Raw genomic sequence first — 20,713 nt, 5'->3', positions numbered from 1 at the left:
GGACAGGTCTCTCAACTGAGGTTGTGGAGACCATTCTACACTCCAGAGCTCCCTCCACGAGGAAACTTTATGCTCTGAAGTGGAGAGTCTTCACTTCATGGTGTAGTGACCGTCAGTTAGACTCAGTTAACTTCCTGGTTGTTACAGTGCAGGAGCAGGTTCACTGCAGGTCTATCCCCGTCCACTTTAAAGGTTTATGTGGCGGCCATAGGTGCTTACCACATTCCTTTGGGTGGAATGTCTTTGGGTAAAGACCCCATTGGTGTCTTGTTTCCTCCGTGGTGCTCTGAGGCTGAGGCCTGCAGCTCGTACCAGGGTGCCGACATGGGATCTGGCCATTGTCCTTCAAGGCCTTTCCCTGGTTCCCTTCGAGCCCATTGAGGAGCGTCCGGACACGTTTCTGACCTTAAAAGCTTTGATCCTTCTCGCTATCACTTCTCTTAAAAGAATAGGATATTTGCAAGAATTGTCGGTTTCACCTGGTATGGTCAAAGTATTTCTTCACCCTAGACCAGGCAATGTTCCTAAAGTCCCCACTAATGTGAGCGGTTGTCTGAACAGTTGTTCGTGTGTTTCAGGCCCTTAACAAAGGGGCCCTTCTATCTAAGCCAGCGTTTCTCAAAGTGTGGGGCTCGTCACACTGGTGGGTAATAGAGACATGACAAGTGGGGCGCGACAAACGGGAGGCAATTTGGTCATTTTTGTGCCCATCTCTATTAATTCCTTTATTTATTGACCATACACTCAAAACAAAACAACGACACATTTAAATGTATGCCTTACTTAACCTTTTCATACACGTAATTTTAAAATATTCTGTCTGACCCATTAGCGAGTTAGATCATATCACTTTATGGTTTCCATGGTGACACGTCATTGCTTGTCATGTGACACACCGCAGCCACATCTGAATGATTGATGATCTGCTTTTATTTAATTTTCCTTTCTTATTCAAGATATACACAAATTTGTTAGCTATAGCAGGAAATATCTGATACTCCGATTGTCAAATATGTGCAAGTGGATGTTTTGTTGTTTAAACACCTTTATACTTGAAAGTTACTTATACAATATGTATCGTCTAATTATAATGGAAATGATTATTATTGCCGTTTCCATAGCCATAAGTGTATATTTTACAAACTCTAAATGAATGAATTTAGCAGTTGATCACGTGATGCACTGGCCAGTCTAATCACACCGGTGTGATCGTACGCTCCAGGGACCAGTAAACACAATTGCAGTAATGATATTTACTTTTGATTTTGATATTTACTTTATTTACTTTCTGCTCCTCGCGATTTCACACTGGACAGACACTTGTCGCTATGATGGCGTCGGTATAGACATTCCCTCGGCCTCAATCGACGCAGCGCGAGTTCCCTGAAGAGGGAAGGAATCACCTTGCCATATTTCCTATGTGCTGAGGCGCTTTATAACTTTAATACTCACTCAAACGTGAACAGGGTCCACAGTGATTCCAATAGTACATGGAACCATGATTTAATTGAGTTAATTTAAAGTAAGTTATATTTGAATGAAGCTACAAATAATAACGTGTACTAACAAGCAAATCCTAGCATTTCTTGTTAGGTGTGGAATCATGGTAATGTGATTTTTGTCTTATGTCTATGCCATGGATGTTTCTTTTGTTCCCACTCTGCACATCTTCCAGTAATCCTTTATCTTTGTTATTTTGTGTTTATTTAGCCATTGCTAAGAACTATACCCATCCTGTTCTTCTTGATTCCCATCTCGGCACTGGAATAAGGACACGCAGGAACATATCAACAATTTTGAGATAGCTGTGAAAATAAAACAGGATTGATGATGTACCAATTACCTTCATGCAATGCGGGTGAAACAATCTCAATTCCACCTGAACTTAGAGATTCACTATCATGCCTCGACATTGTATGGTCCGATATGTTTGAGGCTGTAGAGATAAACCCGGACAGAGACAGACAGCAAGAGCTCGACTTTCTCCAAGGAGCCCCACCAACTTGGCTGAATTTTTACACATCGGTAAACTTACCATTGGTCGAAAGGGACGGCTTTAATGATTTAATACAGGTAATCGAGAGGCAAAAAGAAAAAATCTGTCTTATCAGTGATGTTTCTTTACGATACCAGCCTGGCAGTGGAGGATCAACCCTCGGCATGCAGGTGCTTTGGCACTTCCGGAGAGATCTCAGATGTGCCAGAGCCATCGATTCTGACATAGACACCAAAGAGCTGTCGAAACAAGTGCTGGACCTTTTTCTGCTTTATAATGAAGAACATGCAGAACAAGATCAGAAAACTGTGCTGCTGCTACTAGACACCAAGGGAAAGCGGGACAATGATCTGCCTATCAAGGATGAGCTCTGGGGAAACCTGATTAAAGAAATCCATAATAGGGGCATTAACACTCAAACTCCAGTCGTGATCCTACTGGACTGGAACACTGAAGACTTAAGTCTAAACGACACACTGATTCTTGCTTCCAAACCCTCTGAAGAGAAAATCAAACAATTGAAGGAAAAACTTCTGCAACAGATCCGACTACAGAGAAAAAGCCAGTGGAAAGTTACAACCATAAATCTGTTGTGCGATGAAGACAGCGGCGGATCAGCACTAGCCAGAGAGATACTGCAGGAGTTGAGCGACAAGTTCACATGTGGAACCTGGAAAGACCCGTTAAGAACAGAGATTACAAGAGAGATTGAAAATATGACCGATGCACTGATAGGAAAATATAAAACCCATAAAAAACCTGTGCTTCTCCTGTTGGATCACAGTGATGACGAGCCACTCCGTTACTTATTAAAGAAACTGCAGTCAAAGCTTCAGCAAGATCAGACCGACGGTCCTGCATTCGTCATTATTAATGTTGTTAGGAAGAGTCTTGTTCGAGGGAGAGTCTTTGTGAAGCTGAAACTGGAGCTCTTACCAGAGGAGAAGGAGAGGTTTGCTCAGAAAAGCCTGGAGATTGAAAAAAAACACAAGGAAATGTCAAAAACGTTTCATGCCTTTAACATAATGCGGGGAGGTTTCCAGAGAGAGGACGCAGAGAAAGTGATCACAGGAGAAATGGTCAATCTCATTGAAAAGGACAAAACGTCCAGCAGCACAAAACTTCTCAGTTTTTTGGCTTTGATAAATTCATATGTCCCGGGTTCACACTTGTCGAAGTCTTTGTGCGAGAAATTCACTGATGGAAAACCTTCGGTGGAAGAGATAATGAAGCCTTTCATGGATCTCATAGTCATTTTCTCTGACGGAAAAGCCAACTGCATACGTCTGAAACATCAGATGATTGCTGATGCATGTCTGAAAATGGTCATTAAGAACAATCTGACAAGATTTGACATTACTCTTGACTTTTTGAACAAGATGGTGAAAGGAAATGAGAGTGATTATGAGCAAATCTGCAAGAGATTGTTATTCACAAGACCTCAGGGTCTGACAGGAAAGGAGATATTTTCCAGACTGATTCTTGACATCATGAGGGAAGGTACTACTATCGAATGCATTGGTTTGTTGGAGAGGGCTTCACGTTTGTTCTCCACAGACCCGTTTTATCCTCAAGCACTTTCACGTTTGTATTACATCAAGGTTACTGAGAAAAGAAAATACCGTGAGGCAGAGAAATGGGCAAAAGAGGCAATTGAAAGAGACCCCAAAAAATCTCATATTAGGGACACATTGGGGCAAGTTCACAAAAACCACCTGTCGAGGATCTGGACTGGAAGTATATGGGTTAACGTGAATAAACCATTTACAGATACGCGTTTGCGCGTTGCAGAGTCTGCCATTAAAGCATTTGAAGATGAAGAGAAAGCAGCTGAAGACGAGTTAGATGACGACACCAAATTCAATATCTGGGGCCACTTTGGTTTTCTACAGGTTTGCAAGGAGATTTATGATTTAATCAGTCCAAAGAATCCTCTTGAACAACAATACCATGATTTCATCAATGGTCTCAGAGGTAAAGTTGAGTCCAAGTATGATTTCTTTGAATGGTACCTGACATTCTCAAGCCTAAGCAGCAAAAAAGAGGAACCAGAATACGTCCGTAGAGATGTTGAGGATTGCTACAAGCTATACTTTACACAGGAAACGCAGACTGAAGAAGAGACCCTGAATGAGAGAAAACAGAAGACTTTTGCAGGAATGCTTAATTTCCTCAAATCTGACATCAATGTGCTTAAACAGAATTTGAGTGCGATTGAAAAACCCCAGTCCGAAGATGAAACCCAAACCATCCTCTACATTCTTGCCAACCTCATCTTGAGTCAGGCGGGTGAACCGGCGGGAGCAACAGAAGAGCTTCAGGACATGTTACAGAAACTTTGGTCGACCGAAGCTGAAGGCAGAAGCCCAGAGTTTTACCTCTTGGTCCTTTTGCTCTTTTGGCCCGATGAAGCAAAGCCAAACCCTCCAAACCTTGGAGACTGTGTGCAATATATGAGTCAGTCATACGAGAGGACCTATCAGAAACATCTTCACCGTCGCTTCCTGGTTCCTCTGTTCTTCTACGGGAAAGGAGAAGGCTTGCAGAGACTCGTTCATGCCTTAAAACCACATCAGACAGGCTTGGAGAGACCGGTTCACTCAAGACTGCACCAAAGGGATCTGGAGCTCCTCGCTGAAGGATATGAAAGTGTAGAAGTTGAATGTCTTCAGCGAATCGAAGGGAAGGTGGAGGATCATCGAGTGTTTGCTGTTAGAAACGGGCAACAGATTGAAGTCAACGCCCACAAACAGGCCAAAGTTAGCAAACAAGGACGCGTGTCTTTCTACCTCGGCTTCACAATCAGAGGACCTGTCGCCTTCAACATCACATATCACAACTGTGAGTATATCCCTCTATTGCATAGTGTTGCTTCAGGGTAACATACCCATTTTCCCTCATATTCTCAGGCTTACAAAATCATACACCAAAAAAAAAGCTTATTTTAATCTGGAGGAAGTATGAAAAGCTAATAGAATGCTTGTATTTGATCAAATGACTTGTCCAACCCCCTTTTCAATGTCTTTTCCTCACCTGCACTCACATGCGGCAGCCATGTTTTTTCAGCTCCACAAAACTTTGAAAAAGTGACATTTTCCTTAGGATTTCCATGAAATAAAAAATATTTTCACAATTTTGGGTAAGTTCTGATTTAATTTCACTCTGTTGATTATGTTTTCATTGAATATTTATTTTGTAAATGGGTAAAATAGCTATGTTGCCTCAAAGCAACAATATGCAACAGTGGAATGAGAATTCCCTGTTTTCATGCAAGTTAGCAATACAATATTATCAGCAATATAACATTTCACACAGATGGAAGGATACCAAGACTTAAAAATAAAAACAAGGCACATACTGACAAATACTTTATTTTAAAATACTTTAACAATAACAATATTTATGATGACAGTTTAGCCATAAGTATGCATAGCCTAGAATTTGTAGCTTTGTAAGCTCAGATGTGTGTGTGTGTGTGTGTGTGCGTGCGTGTGTGTGCACCAAATGTTCAATCTGCCTACAATATTTCCAGATACATATAATAATTGTGTAATTATCTTTTTCAGTGACAATGAACATAACAACATTCTATGGCAGAAAGAGGAGTCAGGCAGTGGACACTGTTTTGGTTGTTCCACGTGATTTAATGAGCATGAATGCATAAAAATAATACTCCTTTGTTGTGCATTGTTACTCCTAGGTAACAAACCCCACTAAGATGGTAACTGGATTTAACTGTATTACTTTTTCAGCACAAATGTTTTTTTTAAATGAAGTTGATGTTGAAGATCTTTCATAAAATGTGTTTTGTTATGAAATAAAGAGATATATATTAAATAGACTGCACTTTTTGTTTTTATTCCCATTATTGCATGTTGTTGCGCCAAAGTAACATACCTAGATCTACCCCTATTAATATATTTTTTTGTAAATTATGTGTTGAATTGTTTAATGTGCTCTATGACTGGTAATAAAATGTGTGGAAATATTTTTTTTCTCTATTATTTCATATATCATGCAATAGAGGGATATGCTTTATATGTCAGACTCATAAATCAAATATTTGCCAAGCATTTGTCAGTAGTGAAGTCCGGTTGTGTTCAAAATGTAGATGATATACAGTCAAAACAAAAATTATTCAGACACCAGATATAATATTTGATATTGTTTTACTAGTGTGTGCAGGACACTATAGTTCATTTATGTAAGTGAGGAGAGCAGAATAAAGTAAACTGTGACAAATTATACCCAATAACTCTTCACACAGTGACTACCAGTGACATTTATACACATTTGGGACCAGAAATGATTCCTCCACTTTGAGCTGATCATGTTTTGCTGAAGTGTGTTTTCTGTAATTGCTAATGCTCTTTTTACACACAGACTGAACAACATGAAGCATTGCTTGGTAATCGGTTGAGCTAAACTGGTATTATAAACTGGAGGAGGAGGAGGAGGAGGAGGAGGAAGAAGTCTTGTATGTTGTTACACACGGCATCTGAGCGTTTTCCTGGGTCTTGTTTGTTTTATTCTCTGCCAGTTTTCTGAGTTTTCTGCCCTGTTGCTTATTTGAATTGTTTGCCTGTGTATTTGAGTCTTTGCTCGTTATATAGATTACCATTATGGATTGTCCCAATAAAGCTGCATGTGAAACTTCAACCCAAGTGTCGAATCATTCAACAATATTTGTTGTTCTATGAACAATGATGCCAGTATGTAATGCCAGTGACAAATAAAATATTGTTGAATAAATGTACAAGCTAAATAATATATGTAGTATGTGTTATGCCAGCTGTTAATTTGAACTAAAACAGATAAGAATAAATTGGCAACAGTCCATTTATGAGTTTATTATTTTTTAAACTAGTTTGAACTTAATTTATGTGTAATCAACTTAAAAAAAATTGTGTTCATGCAAAAAATTAAGTTCCTCAAGCTCAGTTCAGTTTGTTGTTCCAATATAATTTCATTAGAAGCTGTCATAACTCAAAAAGTTTGATGCAAGCTGTTTTTATTGAGGCCAAACATTTGTTTTAAGAGTGTGTCTGTGATTGGGGCGGGAAAATCCCCAATACATTTGTGTTCTGCCCTTTATCTCAAACGCCTTGCTTGAGTATGAAGTCAGATAACGCCTCCCAAAGACAACAGACGCAGGGGTTGTTTCCAAGGTTTACTGTTGCCCAAGGAATAACGTAAAACTGAAAAAATACAAAATACAGAATTCTAAATGTACAGTCAATTACATGTTCACATAAGCACAACAAAGGCTTTTACATTGCATATAGTTAGCATCCACTATATCAGAAACAGATTGTGCAATTCACGAAACAAAGAAAACTAAATTTACATCCGAGATATAAGATATAACAATTAAATAAGCATAGGAATTATAATGTAGCAACATCTACATACCGAAAGTGCCTTCAAAACAACTTAAATAAAGGAGCAATAATAGCCATGACCGCATGCTCTTCTTTGCTGCTGGGCTCACATTTGTGATGTCATCATATAAGGACTTTAACAATATTATATGCAATACCCAACTTTGAACAGAAGGGGTCCCTTTACTTCAACTTTTATATCAAATAAATGCAGAATGTTCATATAGAACAGCACAATTTGCAAAATAAAGAAAAGTTCAAATACAGACCACATCTTTACTGACTGTATTTGTTTGTCATTTAAAGGAAATTCGTTTTTGACTAGTTTTTGTTTTTCTCAGCCAGCATAAGTCTCAGTGGTTCATGCTCATGTTTTTGAGGAATATTAAACGACGCTGTAAAACAGTTTAGTCCATTAGCACAGGTGCTGTGTTTCTTTCTGGATCTACTGAACGCAGGCCTCATTATTCTGAACTTACACACCTCAGGTTTGAAAAAAAAAAGAAAAGAAAGAAAAGAAAAAAAAGCATTGTTTAAGGGTAATTTTGACAAAATTGAATACAAATTTAAATTATTCTCTACAATTTATCACATTATAGTGCTTTAATGTTTAACCGGGAAGTTTGCTTTGAAATACTTTTATTTTGTACAAAATGGCACAAAGTCGCACTTGTGGTTCCGGGTAAAAAATAACCGGCTTATAAAATTGCTTTTAAATCTCTCAATATAATATATTATTATCATATATTTGTCAACTTGTTTTCCTTCATTTAGCACAGATTTTATGTTTCTTTTGGATGTGAATGATCGGCCTGTTTTTCACAGAGATTTACAGCTTCCATCCAACATTAACACCTAAGCTTTATTCCACTGATTAACAAACACAACCAGAGGGAAGTACGGTTTAAAAAGCCTCATAACACCGGATCCATGTAATATTCAGCTGTTATTAGTGTCCCTTAGTCATCACCATAGACAGTAAAGGTCATCACCAGGTCAGTGCAGTGCAGGGTTAGGAGTAGTCTCGCGTAGCCAGACCTTCAGACTGACGGCTGAAGGTCTGGAACTCATAGCAGCTTTCTTTGGCCAAGGCCCTCCCATAAGGCCGTTTGATCGACATGTCAAACAACCAATTACAGTTCGTTTCGTTCAGCGTCACGTTTCGGTGCGTGGAAATGTCCCCACAACAGACCGGCGTGCAACAAGTCAGTCAGCATAGAAAATCAAAGAAGGAGAAGAAAACTTCAAGAGTCTGCCGTGAACCTCGCATACTTTTGAGAATCCTACGTTCAGCTGATCTTGATAAATGCTCATTGTCACTCATGTAAACACAACAGTTTTTCTTCCGCAATCACACGTCTGCACCATAGACAGTAAAAGAAATGGACAGAGCGATCTCATTGGAACTCAGTTGAGACAGTTGAAGCCCACTTTTAGCGATTTTTGAGAACTTCCGTTCCTGACGCGCAGACTCAGACCGACTCAAACTAAGCTTGATGACGTGAGCAACCTGTCTGACAGACGTTACTCTTCTAGTAGCTGTGCGTGAAAACTGCCAACGTTAATCTTGCAGAGACGGGGAACTTGAGCAAAGAGTTCTTTGGCGTGAGTGAGCAGGAGTAAGTATTCCGTTGCTTTTATGGACTCATTATCTATGGGCTTCTCCCTTGACGGGACGTCCCCCCGATCGCCTGCGAGCTTCTCCTGCTGTCTGTACGGTAATTTCTGTACAGCGCGACAGAGAGTCGAGTGGTTATGACGCAATCGTTAGCCTATTTTTACTAAATCTGTTTCTACGGGGCCATAGTGTAACATAGAAGGTAATGGAGCCCTTTATACATTGTCGTGTTTCTTTAGAAATAAATAATGGACAAATGGAGTCTTTAAACGCCTCAGATGTAAAGTTATTCGCTGTCAAAGTGACGCAAAAATGAATGGGAGTCAATGGAAATGCTAACGCAAGTGAAGTTCTGCTACAACATGGCGGCACCCGGCCGGCTTCAACTTCCGGTCGATGGATTACCCCCTTGGTCTGCACTTTGTTTCCCGGCGGACCGAAAATAAACGCGACACTCGCGCCCCCCCGGAAATCCGATAAAATTCAACCAATCAGATGACGACTTCGACATTCCTGAAGTGTTTCCAGTTAAGTGTACCATATGCATCAGACGTTTAGCCAATGTTCCGTGGGCGTGACGTCTGAGGCTGAGACTAGGTTAGGAGTGAGCAGCCATACATGCCAACCCTCCCGATTTTTCCGGGAGACTCCCGAATTTCAAAGCCCCTCCCGAAAATCTCCCGGACCGACCTTTCTCCCGAATTTCTCCCGATTTCCACCCGGACAACAACGCCGACGGGGTGTCATTGGTTGTTGCGTTAAATCTTACCCAGAAACAATAGTGCTATTTTTTGATTGGCTAACAACACCAGACGAAAAACACCAGAGGAGACGCGCTTGATTCCTGCCGGTTCCACAGTGAGAGCGGCGCGGGTCGCGCGGCCAGAGTTTTGGACGCTGCGTCATAAATATATTACAAATAGTTTTTCAACGTGAGAAATACAATGTGTGGCGGGAGAGCGTGAAAAAAAAAACCGAAATGAGTGACTGTCACGCTCAATGCGTGACACTTGAGAGCCCTGCTGATGTGTGATGAAAGCACAAGCAGAAACACGTATAAAGTATGTATTTTGTATTTACACTTCTCTTGTAAGTTATTTGTGGCTGCTGTCAGTGAAAATTGCTCTCTATTATACAGTACAATACATATATATACAAAAAATATTGTAAAAAAAAAAAGGGTCTATAATCTCCTGAGGCAGGAATTGAATTTGTAAAATAAATGAAATACATATTTCTTTGCGTTTGTGATATATATATTTTATATACATTTTTTCGCTGTATTGATATGTCCACCTAAAACACATTTTCATATCGACTGTGGTAGTTCATCTGGTTTAAATCTACATTTATTTTACTTAAATCAATAATCCAACCAACCAATAATTAATCTATAAAGCCTCAACTAGTTTTCATTTTTTGCAAAACAGGTCACTTTGGATGAATCATGTAACCAATCAACAATCATAAGATGGTTTTAAATAAACAATTACTATAAATAAACTTTTGAACACTTAAAGTTAACATTTTAAGTTTAGATGATGAGATTTCCAATAGATTCTACAAGCATGATCAGCTCTTTCCAGGCCAGTGTGTGGCTCTTAAAAGAGCCTTTGTGTGAGCGGCTCCGGCCTCTACTTGGAGCTGGTGTACTTGGTGACGGCCTTGGTGCCCTCAGACACGGCGTGTTTGGCCAGCTCTCCGGGCAGCAGCAGACGCACGGCGGTCTGGATCTCTCTCGACGTGATGGTGGAGCGCTTGTTGTAGTGAGCGAGACGAGACGCCTCACCGGCGATGCGCTCGAAGATGTCGTTGACGAAAGAGTTCATGATGCCCATCGCCTTGGAGGAGATGCCGGTGTCAGGGTGAACCTGCTTCAGCACTTTGTAGACGTAGATGGCGTAGCTCTCCTTCCTGGACTTTCGGCGCTTCTTGCCTCCCTTCGCGGCGCTCTTGGTGACGGCCTTCTTGGAGCCCTTCTTAGGCGCGGGCTTGGCTGGTTCAGGCATGATGAGATGATCTAGAGCTGACGAGTCAGTGTGAACTCAGGAGCGACACTGAGGCTTTTATTCACTGCATTATGCTAATTTACGAGGAGACACGGAGTTCTTCTGATTGCCTGTTTTCATTGGCCGAACCCATAAACTCGTGTTTCATTGGACAACTCAAAGCATCATGAGCGGAATGAGGGCCAATCACAGGCGGTTAAATGATAGCCCCGCCTACCATCCTGTGTTTGAACGACACGGTTTCCTTTGTTTCATTTCCCGCTTTTTATTTTTAGATGTTGGTAATTCTGATTAAATAAGTGGTTCTAGACATATTTTGCACCATCGTGTAATTAAAACTAAGCACATTAGAATGAGTTTTGGAGAAAAGAGACCCAATAACGGTCAGACTCCCTTGAAAAACAGCTTTTCCTCAGAACTTCATTGATTCATGAAACCGTTGAACTGTTTAAACTACAGGAGTAGCACATAAAAACCCATTTAAATAATAAAAAGAAACATGCTTTTGTTTTCAGCATTTTCACTTCTGCTTACTGTAGAATTATTTGATCTAATTGTCTTTTTTGTTAATTTTGTAATACACAATATTTTAGGTCTCATCTGAAAAATATTTATAAATATTAAAAACATCGTTAATAAAGTCAAATGACTTTGTTAAAAACCTATTATAATTAATTTGATTGACACAGCTAAATCATGACTCTTTCAGTGCGGGAGTGTGTGGCTCTTAAAAGAGCCGTTGGGTCCGTCAGTTTCTCCGGGTTTCAGGCGTTTATCCCCCGAAGCCGTACAAGGTGCGTCCCTGTCGCTTCAGCGCGTACACAACATCCATGGCGGTGACGGTCTTTCTCTTGGCGTGCTCGGTGTAGGTGACGGCATCGCGGATCACGTTCTCCAGAAACACCTTCAACACACCGCGGGTCTCCTCGTAGATCAGCCCGGAGATGCGCTTGACGCCGCCGCGGCGAGCCAGACGCCGAATGGCGGGTTTGGTGATTCCCTGGATGTTATCGCGCAGAACTTTACGGTGACGCTTCGCGCCTCCTTTTCCGAGCCCTTTCCCGCCTTTGCCTCTTCCAGACATGTTTACAAGATCGTAGAACTGGTCAAAGGATGACGAAGAATGAATGACGAGTGTTGAAGGGAGACCTTTTACATCTGCTTATAGGACCTGACAGAAACCAGCACCGTCACATGCGCGCGCCCCTCCCCTAAAATATAGAGCGCGAAACATTTAACCGCCACCCGATCTGCAGGAGTCTTTCCCTTGTTTTATATTAAATATTAAATATTTAAGTAATAATTTATCAGATCATGTTTTTTACAGTAGTTAATATTGAACAGCGCTGTTCTACAAGCTCAGCAAAGTAAGCAAAGAGGGACACAAGTCATCAAATCACAATATTGAATATAGTAAAATTGTGAATAGCGACATCTGTGATATTATATTAATGTCATCTCTGTGTGTGTGTGTGTGTGTGTGTGTGTGTGTGTGTGTGTGTGTGTGTGTGTGTGTGTGTGTGTGTGTTGAAATGAAAATGTAAATGTTTACGGGAATCCTACATTATGAGGACAAATGTCCCCACACAGGCTGCAATATCTGAAATCCTTGTCCAGTTCAGATTCACTCTCACATGTTCACGCATATATTGGTTTTGTTAGTGACAAATTATGCACTTATAATGAACACATTTATAACGTGCTCATTTCTGCTTAATGAAAATAGGCGCATTGAAATCATTTAGTTGTGCTTATCACTGGCTGTCTGATCCAAATGCTATAAACTCTGATCAAATGAAACAGAAGTGGACAGTTGTATGTTTTAGGAAGCAGTATAATTGCCCACACCTAACTTTTACTGATATCATATCACACACGACAAAGGATCTTGTTGCTTTATAATCAGCGTTAAAGTGGAAATTGTCTCGTTTTTAGTAAGTGGTGTGGCTCTTAAAAGAGCCGTTGGGGTGTGATGCGCGTGCACAGGGGGTTTCAAGCGCGCTCTCCGCGGATGCGGCGCGCCAGCTGGATGTCCTTGGGCATGATGGTGACTCTCTTGGCGTGGATGGCGCACAGGTTGGTGTCCTCGAACAGACCCACCAGATAAGCCTCGCTGGCCTCCTGCAGGGCCATGACAGCGGAGCTCTGGAAGCGCAGGTCCGTCTTGAAGTCCTGGGCGATTTCTCTCACCAGCCGCTGGAAAGGCAGTTTGCGGATCAGCAGCTCGGTGGACTTCTGATAGCGGCGGATCTCCCGCAGAGCCACGGTCCCGGGCCGGTACCGATGGGGCTTCTTGACGCCGCCGGTGGCGGGCGCGCTCTTCCGCGCTGCTTTAGTCGCGAGCTGCTTCCTCGGGGCTTTGCCACCGGTGGATTTACGAGCGGTCTGCTTGGTTCTTGCCATCGCTGCAGTTTCTCCTCTCTCGGTCCTGCTTGTGCTGGAAATGCTGTTTCTGTTACACGCCTCCTGCTTTTATAGCATTGGACCGTCACGAGCTCAGAGTGTCACGATGATGCAGAGGCTTGTGATTGGCTAGTGTGTGACGTGTGCTTATGACTGTTAGCCAATGACTGCGCGTTTCCTCTTTTCAAACAAGCGGAGGGTTTCCCGCTCAAGACGCTTTGTTCTGTTTACTACTTTGCTCAACCCTAAACTATATAGGCTTTATTCTCAAATCTCACATTTCTGTATTTATTTGTTCTGAAATACTCTCCTTAATTCCCAGTGGTTGTGCAGATCTCGGATCAGAACAAAATCACATTACAGTCTGTGTAAAAGCACTGCAGCCAGAAATGAAGACACGCTTGTTGCCCTCCGGATAGTTGAGTAGAGCAGCTAAAGGGCAAAAGACCCACAGTAACATTGATTAGTTTCTGTTACACTAGAAATCCTCTAAAGCTGATGTGTATTTAGCTTTATATTTTGGATAGTCAATTATAATATTCAATACATTATCAGAGCTTGGTAGACATATAACTATTTTATTCCTCTATGGTATGGTGTCGCCTCAAGTGTATTTTAGTTTATTTTTATTAAAATGAGACACCCATTTATTGGCCAAACCTCTAGCGGAGAAGAACTCAAACACTAATCAATGAAAGTTTTGTCTTTTGTGTCTTGTTTCAGCACATGTGCACAGGTCACACGCCTCCATATTTTCAATATTTTAACTCATTTGCATCCAGTTAATAACCCACAGAAATATGAGTCACCTTCACTGGTTAGTAAAGAAGTATTTTCAAGAGCTTAACATTATATATCATCAAATGTTTTAGAGGAAATCACAAAAAACTGTGCGTTACCTCAAGGCAACATTATATCATAAGGCCATACCAGGCATACTGGGTTAATACAGATATATTATATTTGTAAGGAAAAGAGTTATTTAAGTATATTTGCATTTTGTAATGCACTAATAAGAATAGCAATTCACATACTACTGTATTTCTGCACGCGGGTGGTACATTTAGGCTGGAATTTATTTATTTATTTATTTTATTCAAATATATTAGGCATACAAAATTAAAATGGTATATACTCTCACTAATTTACTAACTACACCACACATCTCTTTATCATTACTATCTTAAGATGTAAAAAAAAAATTGTGCAGATTCGTAAGATTTTGTATTATTTATGCAAAGTAAGACATCTCTCCTCTGCCTTTCCAGATATTTTAGATTAATTATGTTAAATCCCCTTATAAATCTGTCAAAATGCGTGTGACTCTTGCTGATGTTTCTTCTGTTGTTCCAGTGACTTTTTCATGATTTATAAAAAAAAAAAAGATTTTTTTTGTCAGAAAAATGACAGTGTCACACTTTATGATGAACCGCAGACCACAATTTGTCAATGCAAAAAAAAAGTGTATTTTATATGCATTCAACATTCAATCTCTTCAATTCAGTTAACATTAATAAGAATAAAAATCATCAAACATACTAACATCGTTTTAAAACTTTTAAAATGTTATTTAAGAAACTCAGAAATATAAACAGTAAATCAAACATCTCACGTCAAGAACATTCAACATGAACATTTTAAAATGAGAAGAGAGTGTGTGTTGTAACAACAATTATGATTGTTAAACAGTAAAAATATTATTAATCTATAATTAGTCAAATGTTGGAGACATTTCTAATGATATCAAACATGTATAATGTTGTATGATAATTGTTCACATTAAACCATTTATATTTGTGGATGAATTTGAGGTGGTTTGAACATGTGGAGAGAAGAGATCGAGGAAGAGGAGAAGGGAATGATGAAGACACTGAAGTCATCGGATCGACCGACAGTGTGAACAAGTGTTTTAGACCTTCTGAAATATATGAGGCTATGAATATAGTTATTTTTTGCAATAGGAGTTTTTGCAAAATTGACTTGTTTCCATTGGGCGTATTTTGAATTAGCTGACTTTGAAGGGAAATGGAATCAGCTTCATGTTGATATAAGACAAAGAAAATCTCTATTGCAAATCCCTCCACGTTGCTGTTGTTGTTTTTGGCGTATACCCAAACCAATGCAGATATTACAGAAGACGACACGGGTCACATATTATATTGTATTTATTTATTTATAGAGCGCTTCATAGGCTACAGGAACTCTAAAGTGATGTACATCCCAATAAAGCAATCATAAAAAATAAAAACAATCAAAAACGACCAGAAACCTACAGAGTGTTGCACAAGAAACATTACAATTAGGTCTTAAAGGCAAATATATGGTAAGAAATGCCATATTTAAAATGATACTAATCATTCCCAAGGGAAGCACACTCAAAGGATTATTAGGAACACCTGTTCAATTTCTCATTAATGCAATTATCTAATCAACCAATCACATGGCAGTTGCTTCAATGCATTTAGGGGTGTGGTCCTGGTCAAGACAATCTCCTGAACTCCAAACTGAATGTCAGAATGGGAAAGAAAGGTGATTTAAGCAATTTTGAGCGTGGCATGGTTGTTGGTGCCAGACGGGCCGGTCTGAGTATTTCACAATCTGCTCAGTTACTGGGATTTCTAGGGTTTACAAAGAATGGTGTGAAAAGGGAAAAACATCCAGTATGCGGCAGTCCTGTGGGCGAAAATGCCTTGTTGATGCTAGAGGTCAGAGGAGAATGGGCCGACTGATTCAAGCTGATAGAAGAGCAACTTTGACTGAAATAACCACTCGTTACAACCGAGGTATGCAGCAAAGCATTTGTCAAGTCAAGTCACCTTTATTTATATAGCGCTTTTTACAATACAGATTGTATCAAATCAGCTTCACAGTGACAACATGAAAATAATACAACAAAGTTTGTTTCTAGAATAAAATTGCATCAACATTCACCTTAAGGCAGATCAATAATATTGTTGAATATTAAATGTCCCCAACTAAGCAAGCCAAAAGCCAAGGCGACAGTGGCAAGGAACCAAAACTCCATCAGGGACAGAATGGAGAAAAAAACTCAGTTCTCCTCTGGCAAACGAGCGAACAGTGTATGATTCGGGCAGCATTACAAGTCACATTGGATCGGAACATTTAGAGTATTTATCCATTTCCATCTGGTTGGAAGTCGAAGTAATCACGCCGGTATGGAGACGAGTGAATTTGTGAAGCCACAACGCGCACAACCTTGAGGCGGATGGGCTACAACAGCAGAAGACTCCACCGGGTACCACTCATCTCCACAACAAATAGGAAAAGAGGCTACAATTTGCAAGAGCTCACCAAAATTGGACAGTTGACAACTGGAAAAATGTTGCCTGGTCTGATGAGTCTCGATTTCTGTTGAGACATTCAGATGTTAGAGTCAGAATTTGGCGTAAACCGAATGAGAACATGGATCCATCATGCCTTGTTACCACTGTGCAGGCTGGTGGTGGTGGTGTAATGGTGTGGGGGATGTTTTCTTGCCACACTTTAGGCCCCTTAGTGCCAATTGGGCATCGTTTAAATGCCATGGCCTACCTAAGCATTGTTTCTGACCATGTCCATCCCTTTATGGCCACCATGTACCCATCCTCTGATGGCTACTTCCAGCAGGATAATGCACCATGTCACAAAGCTCCAATAATTTCAAATTGGTTTCTTGAACATGACAATGAGTTCACTGTACTAAAATGGCCCCCACAGTCACCAGATCTCAACCCAATAGAGCATCTTTGGGATGTGGTGGAACGGGAGCTTCGTGCCCTGGATGTGCATCCCACAAATCTCCATCAACTGCAAGATGCTATCCTATCAATATGGGCCAACATGTCTAAAGAATGCTTTCAGCACCTTGTTGAATCAATGCCACGTAGAATTAAGGCAGTTCTGAAGGCGAAACACAGTATTAGTATGGTGTTGCTAATAATCCTTTAGGTGATAATGGAACAAGCCAGGGCCCGGATGGACCCCTGTGGACCCACTGGTGCTGGAGAACAACAGCCGCCCTTCACTGTAAAGGTCTTTGCTCCAGTCGGATATCAAATCTGACACAAATCTGCATATGAACAGCTGTGATACTCAATATGGACAGTTAATAATTTAGATCAGATTCCAATAGAAGGTTTCAGTGTGAACATGATCTCTGTACGGTTTCCCTCTTTCCCTCGGGATCTCCTCTCTCCTGCACGAGTCTTTCCCCGTATTTCTGTCTCTTTACTCGACATTTCTGCCTCAAACAGACAAACAAAATCATCTTTTAATATGAAAAGCATGGCAAACATGGTGAAACATGGTAAAATTAAGTATGAAACCGAAAAGGAATTCATTATTGTATGGGTGATTTAATGGTCACCATGCAATTCATTAAATGTGTTTTGAACATTTATTTATTTATCATTAAAAAGATGTAATATTGTGTGACAAATATATCATAGTGTCATATGACGTTTTGTTCAGTTAAGCTATTCTCTTGGTTAACTAAAAACATCTAGCTTACACTTAGCATGTCAATTGTCACATGCAGCAATGGTTTTTAAGAATTAATAAGTAAAATTTAAAATGAAAAAAGTGTTTTATTTTTCTGTAAATAATGATTGCACATTTTTTATAGCACCTAAAAAAGGTATAAAACTGCATTGATGAGGACGAGGAGTCACACTGATGAGGAAGAGGAGGATATAGTGACAGTGAGTGTGAAGATGAAGATCATAACTTGATATGATGGTTTGGTAATAATTGTGCTCCTCTATGGTTGTTGCCTGAGAGCAACAGCTGGATATGAAATGTTACTTTTTATTATATACTGAATAAAAGTGTCTGATTAAAAAAAATGTTTTCAATAAATGTATACTTTCTAAATGAAAAAGTCAAAGGTTTCAAATTATCCATTGTGATACAATGTAGGAACAAACTTAAAAATTACATCAATTAATGAAAATGTTTAGATTAATAGTGTGTTTGTGTCCAATTGTATGCAGGAAAAAACATGTTTTTTTCGTTGATATGGCGAACCATTAATATTAGAAGATATGTGTCCCTTACACTTAAATAAGTACTTTTGTCCACAACCTAACGAGTATACAAGGTCTACGGTTATTAACAGAGAAAAGCGCTCTCTATCAGACGGAATGAGTGGCTCTTAAAAGAGCCGTTGGTCGTCGGTGAGGGGCCGGAGCGCTACTTGGCCTTGGCGGGCTTCTCGGTCTTCTTGGGCAGCAGCACGGCCTGGATGTTGGGCAACACGCCGCCCTGAGCGATGGTCACTCCGCCCAGAAGCTTGTTCAGCTCCTCGTCATTGCGCACCGCCAGCTGCAGGTGCCGGGGGATGATGCGGGTCTTCTTGTTGTCCCGAGCGGCGTTTCCAGCCAGCTCCAGGATCTCCGCGGTCAGATACTCGAGCACAGCCGCCAGATACACAGGAGCTCCGGCACCGACGCGCTCGGCGTAGTTGCCTTTGCGGAGGAGCCTGTGGACACGGCCGACGGGGAACTGCAGCCCTGCCCTGGACGAGCGAGTCTTGGCCTTCGCTCGGGCTTTGCCGCCGGTTTTGCCTCTGCCGCTCATTTTATAGATCAGTTTCTACAACCTTCACAGTGGAAGAGAACAGAATGAAGAGCAGCGCTTCCACACACTGTCTTTAAGCGAGAGCGCCAGTCGCTCATTGGCTTAGAGTCTGTTAAAATTTAAACCAATCACTGAACTTCGCTCCAAAGCCCAACCCCCTTTCTGGCGGGAATATTTATGCACGAGTATTTGACAGACAGAAGAAATAAAACCATTGAAATATCTGAGGGCGAAAATTCAAATAGGTACAAAAATGGATTTGATAAAACTGTTACACCTTTCACACTCTGTATATTACATATAGTTACATATAGTTTATGTTAATAACCATAAACAATCTAATTGTCAACACAGCACAACATAACCTATACTGTATATTACATACATATATTTTTTATCGCATGTGTACCTATTGTATGTATAAATACTTATATTGTATAGTATGTATTGTTTTGTTAGTGTATATGGTACTGAGTAATTGTGCGCACATTAGATGTGTAAATTATGTAAATTGTGTAAATCTGATGTTTGCTGTAAATTGTTATACGCCCCATCGTGTCAGGACTGCTCTGTTGCACTTGTGTATGTGGTTGTGTGACAATAAAGGGATTTGATTTGATTCTGATATTCTGAGCACATTGACCCGATACTGTACAGAATTATGTTCCTATTGTAATACTGGAGTTTTACCACTGCTTATTGTTGTTTGTCTTGTCACAATTCTCCAATATAGTGTTATGTGTATGTATTCTGTACTGTTACACAATCTTATTCTAACTTTGATCACTGACGAACCCTCATATGCTTTTGGCCATTTTTATGCATACAAAATGGTTTAAAGTTTTTCCAAACTTTGTGACTAATTTTAGACACAAAAAGTGTTTTCTATTGTTCGTTCAGATTGCATGAGTCCAAGAAGCTGAAAGTCACATCTTGGCTATTTGCTTTCAAAACTCAAATTATTATAATACACTAGTTTTGCTCTTTACTCAGAGTTAGTGGGTGGCTCTTAAAAGAGCCGTTGTGGAGGGAGAGTAGATGTTTATCTCTTCTTGGGAGGTCCCCTTTTAGGCTTGGCGGCTTGAGGCTTTGCCGCCTTCGGTTTCGCCGCCTTGGCCTTTTTCGGGCTCTTGGCTGCTTTCTTAGCGGCTGCGGGCTTCTTCGCCTTCTTGGGGCTCTTCGTCGCCTTCTTAGCGGGCTTGGCGGCGGGTTTCTTGGCCTTCTTGGGCGATTTCTTAGCGGCTGCGGGCTTCTTTGCCGCGGCGCTCTTGGGCTTCTTGGCAGCGGCGGGTTTCTTGGCCGCGGGCTTCTTCGCTTTAGGAGCCGCTTTCTTGGCCGCGGGCTTCTTCTTGCTCTCGGCTTGCTGCTTGTTGAGCTTGAAGGAGCCCGAGGCGCCGGTTCCTTTGACCTGCACCAGGGTGCCTTTAGTCACCAGGCTCTTGATGGCGATCTTGACGCGGGAGTTGTTCTTCTCCACGTCGTAGCCGCTGGCAGCGAGCGCTTTCTTCAGCGCGGCGAGGGACACGCCGCTCCTCTCCTTGGACGCGGACACCGCTTTGACGATCAGCTCGCCGACGCCGGGACCTGCTTTCTTGGCTTTCGCCGCGGACTTCTTCTTGGGCGCTTTGGCCGGGGCGGCAGCAGCCGGGGCGGGGGCGATTTCTGCCATATCTCTCTCTCTCTGATCGGATGATCTGCAGTGTTTCACACACGGTCTGCTCTCAGCAGT

At 41.0% G+C, this 20,713-nt stretch overlaps 6 protein-coding genes across 6 annotated transcripts; 1 reads left to right on the top strand and 5 right to left on the bottom strand.

Moving 5' to 3' along the window:
- The first annotated feature begins 1,733 nt into the window (after positions 1–1,733).
- Positions 1,734–4,878, top strand: LOC130079561 (sterile alpha motif domain-containing protein 9-like). Its single transcript, XM_056244871.1, has one exon. It carries the CDS (start codon positions 1,828–1,830, stop codon positions 4,876–4,878), a length of 3,051 nt encoding a protein of 1,016 aa, XP_056100846.1. The 5' UTR covers positions 1,734–1,827.
- A 5,700-nt stretch (positions 4,879–10,578) lies between these two features.
- Positions 10,579–11,011, bottom strand: LOC130079578 (histone H2B-like). The gene has a single exon (XM_056244891.1). The coding sequence runs from the start codon at positions 11,002–11,004 to the stop codon at positions 10,630–10,632; it is 375 nt and encodes a 124-aa protein (XP_056100866.1). The 5' UTR covers positions 11,005–11,011; the 3' UTR covers positions 10,579–10,629.
- A 688-nt stretch (positions 11,012–11,699) lies between these two features.
- LOC130079580 (histone H4) lies at positions 11,700–12,130 on the bottom strand. The gene has a single exon (XM_056244893.1). The coding sequence runs from the start codon at positions 12,086–12,088 to the stop codon at positions 11,777–11,779; it is 312 nt and encodes a 103-aa protein (XP_056100868.1). The 5' UTR covers positions 12,089–12,130; the 3' UTR covers positions 11,700–11,776.
- An 844-nt stretch (positions 12,131–12,974) lies between these two features.
- Positions 12,975–13,473, bottom strand: LOC130079569 (histone H3). Its single transcript, XM_056244880.1, has one exon. The coding sequence runs from the start codon at positions 13,405–13,407 to the stop codon at positions 12,997–12,999; it is 411 nt and encodes a 136-aa protein (XP_056100855.1). The 5' UTR covers positions 13,408–13,473; the 3' UTR covers positions 12,975–12,996.
- Positions 13,474–18,519: 5,046 nt separating this feature from the next.
- LOC130079572 (histone H2A) lies at positions 18,520–19,002 on the bottom strand. The gene has a single exon (XM_056244884.1). It carries the CDS (start codon positions 18,982–18,984, stop codon positions 18,598–18,600), a length of 387 nt encoding a protein of 128 aa, XP_056100859.1. The 5' UTR covers positions 18,985–19,002; the 3' UTR covers positions 18,520–18,597.
- A 1,016-nt stretch (positions 19,003–20,018) lies between these two features.
- On the bottom strand, positions 20,019–20,713 carry LOC130079565 (histone H1-like). Its single transcript, XM_056244876.1, has one exon. The coding sequence runs from the start codon at positions 20,651–20,653 to the stop codon at positions 20,027–20,029; it is 627 nt and encodes a 208-aa protein (XP_056100851.1). The 5' UTR covers positions 20,654–20,713; the 3' UTR covers positions 20,019–20,026.

This window comes from Rhinichthys klamathensis, unplaced genomic scaffold, assembly GCF_029890125.1.
Source record: "Rhinichthys klamathensis goyatoka isolate OS25496 unplaced genomic scaffold, OSU_Roscu_1.1 h1tg001143l_1, whole genome shotgun sequence".
Classification (NCBI taxonomy): domain Eukaryota; kingdom Metazoa; phylum Chordata; class Actinopteri; order Cypriniformes; family Leuciscidae; genus Rhinichthys; species Rhinichthys klamathensis.
The sequence above is the reverse complement of the archived record's forward strand: the minus strand, read 5'-3'. Positions and strand labels throughout refer to the sequence as shown.

Excerpts from the sequence above, each read along its gene's own strand:
- LOC130079561 (XM_056244871.1), top strand. The coding sequence starts at position 1,828 with ATGATGTACCAATTACCTTCATGCAATGCGGGTGAAACAATCTCAATT.
- LOC130079578 (XM_056244891.1), bottom strand. The coding sequence starts at position 11,004 with ATGCCTGAACCAGCCAAGCCCGCGCCTAAGAAGGGCTCCAAGAAGGCC.
- LOC130079580 (XM_056244893.1), bottom strand. The coding sequence starts at position 12,088 with ATGTCTGGAAGAGGCAAAGGCGGGAAAGGGCTCGGAAAAGGAGGCGCG.
- LOC130079569 (XM_056244880.1), bottom strand. The coding sequence starts at position 13,407 with ATGGCAAGAACCAAGCAGACCGCTCGTAAATCCACCGGTGGCAAAGCC.
- LOC130079572 (XM_056244884.1), bottom strand. The coding sequence starts at position 18,984 with ATGAGCGGCAGAGGCAAAACCGGCGGCAAAGCCCGAGCGAAGGCCAAG.
- LOC130079565 (XM_056244876.1), bottom strand. The coding sequence starts at position 20,653 with ATGGCAGAAATCGCCCCCGCCCCGGCTGCTGCCGCCCCGGCCAAAGCG.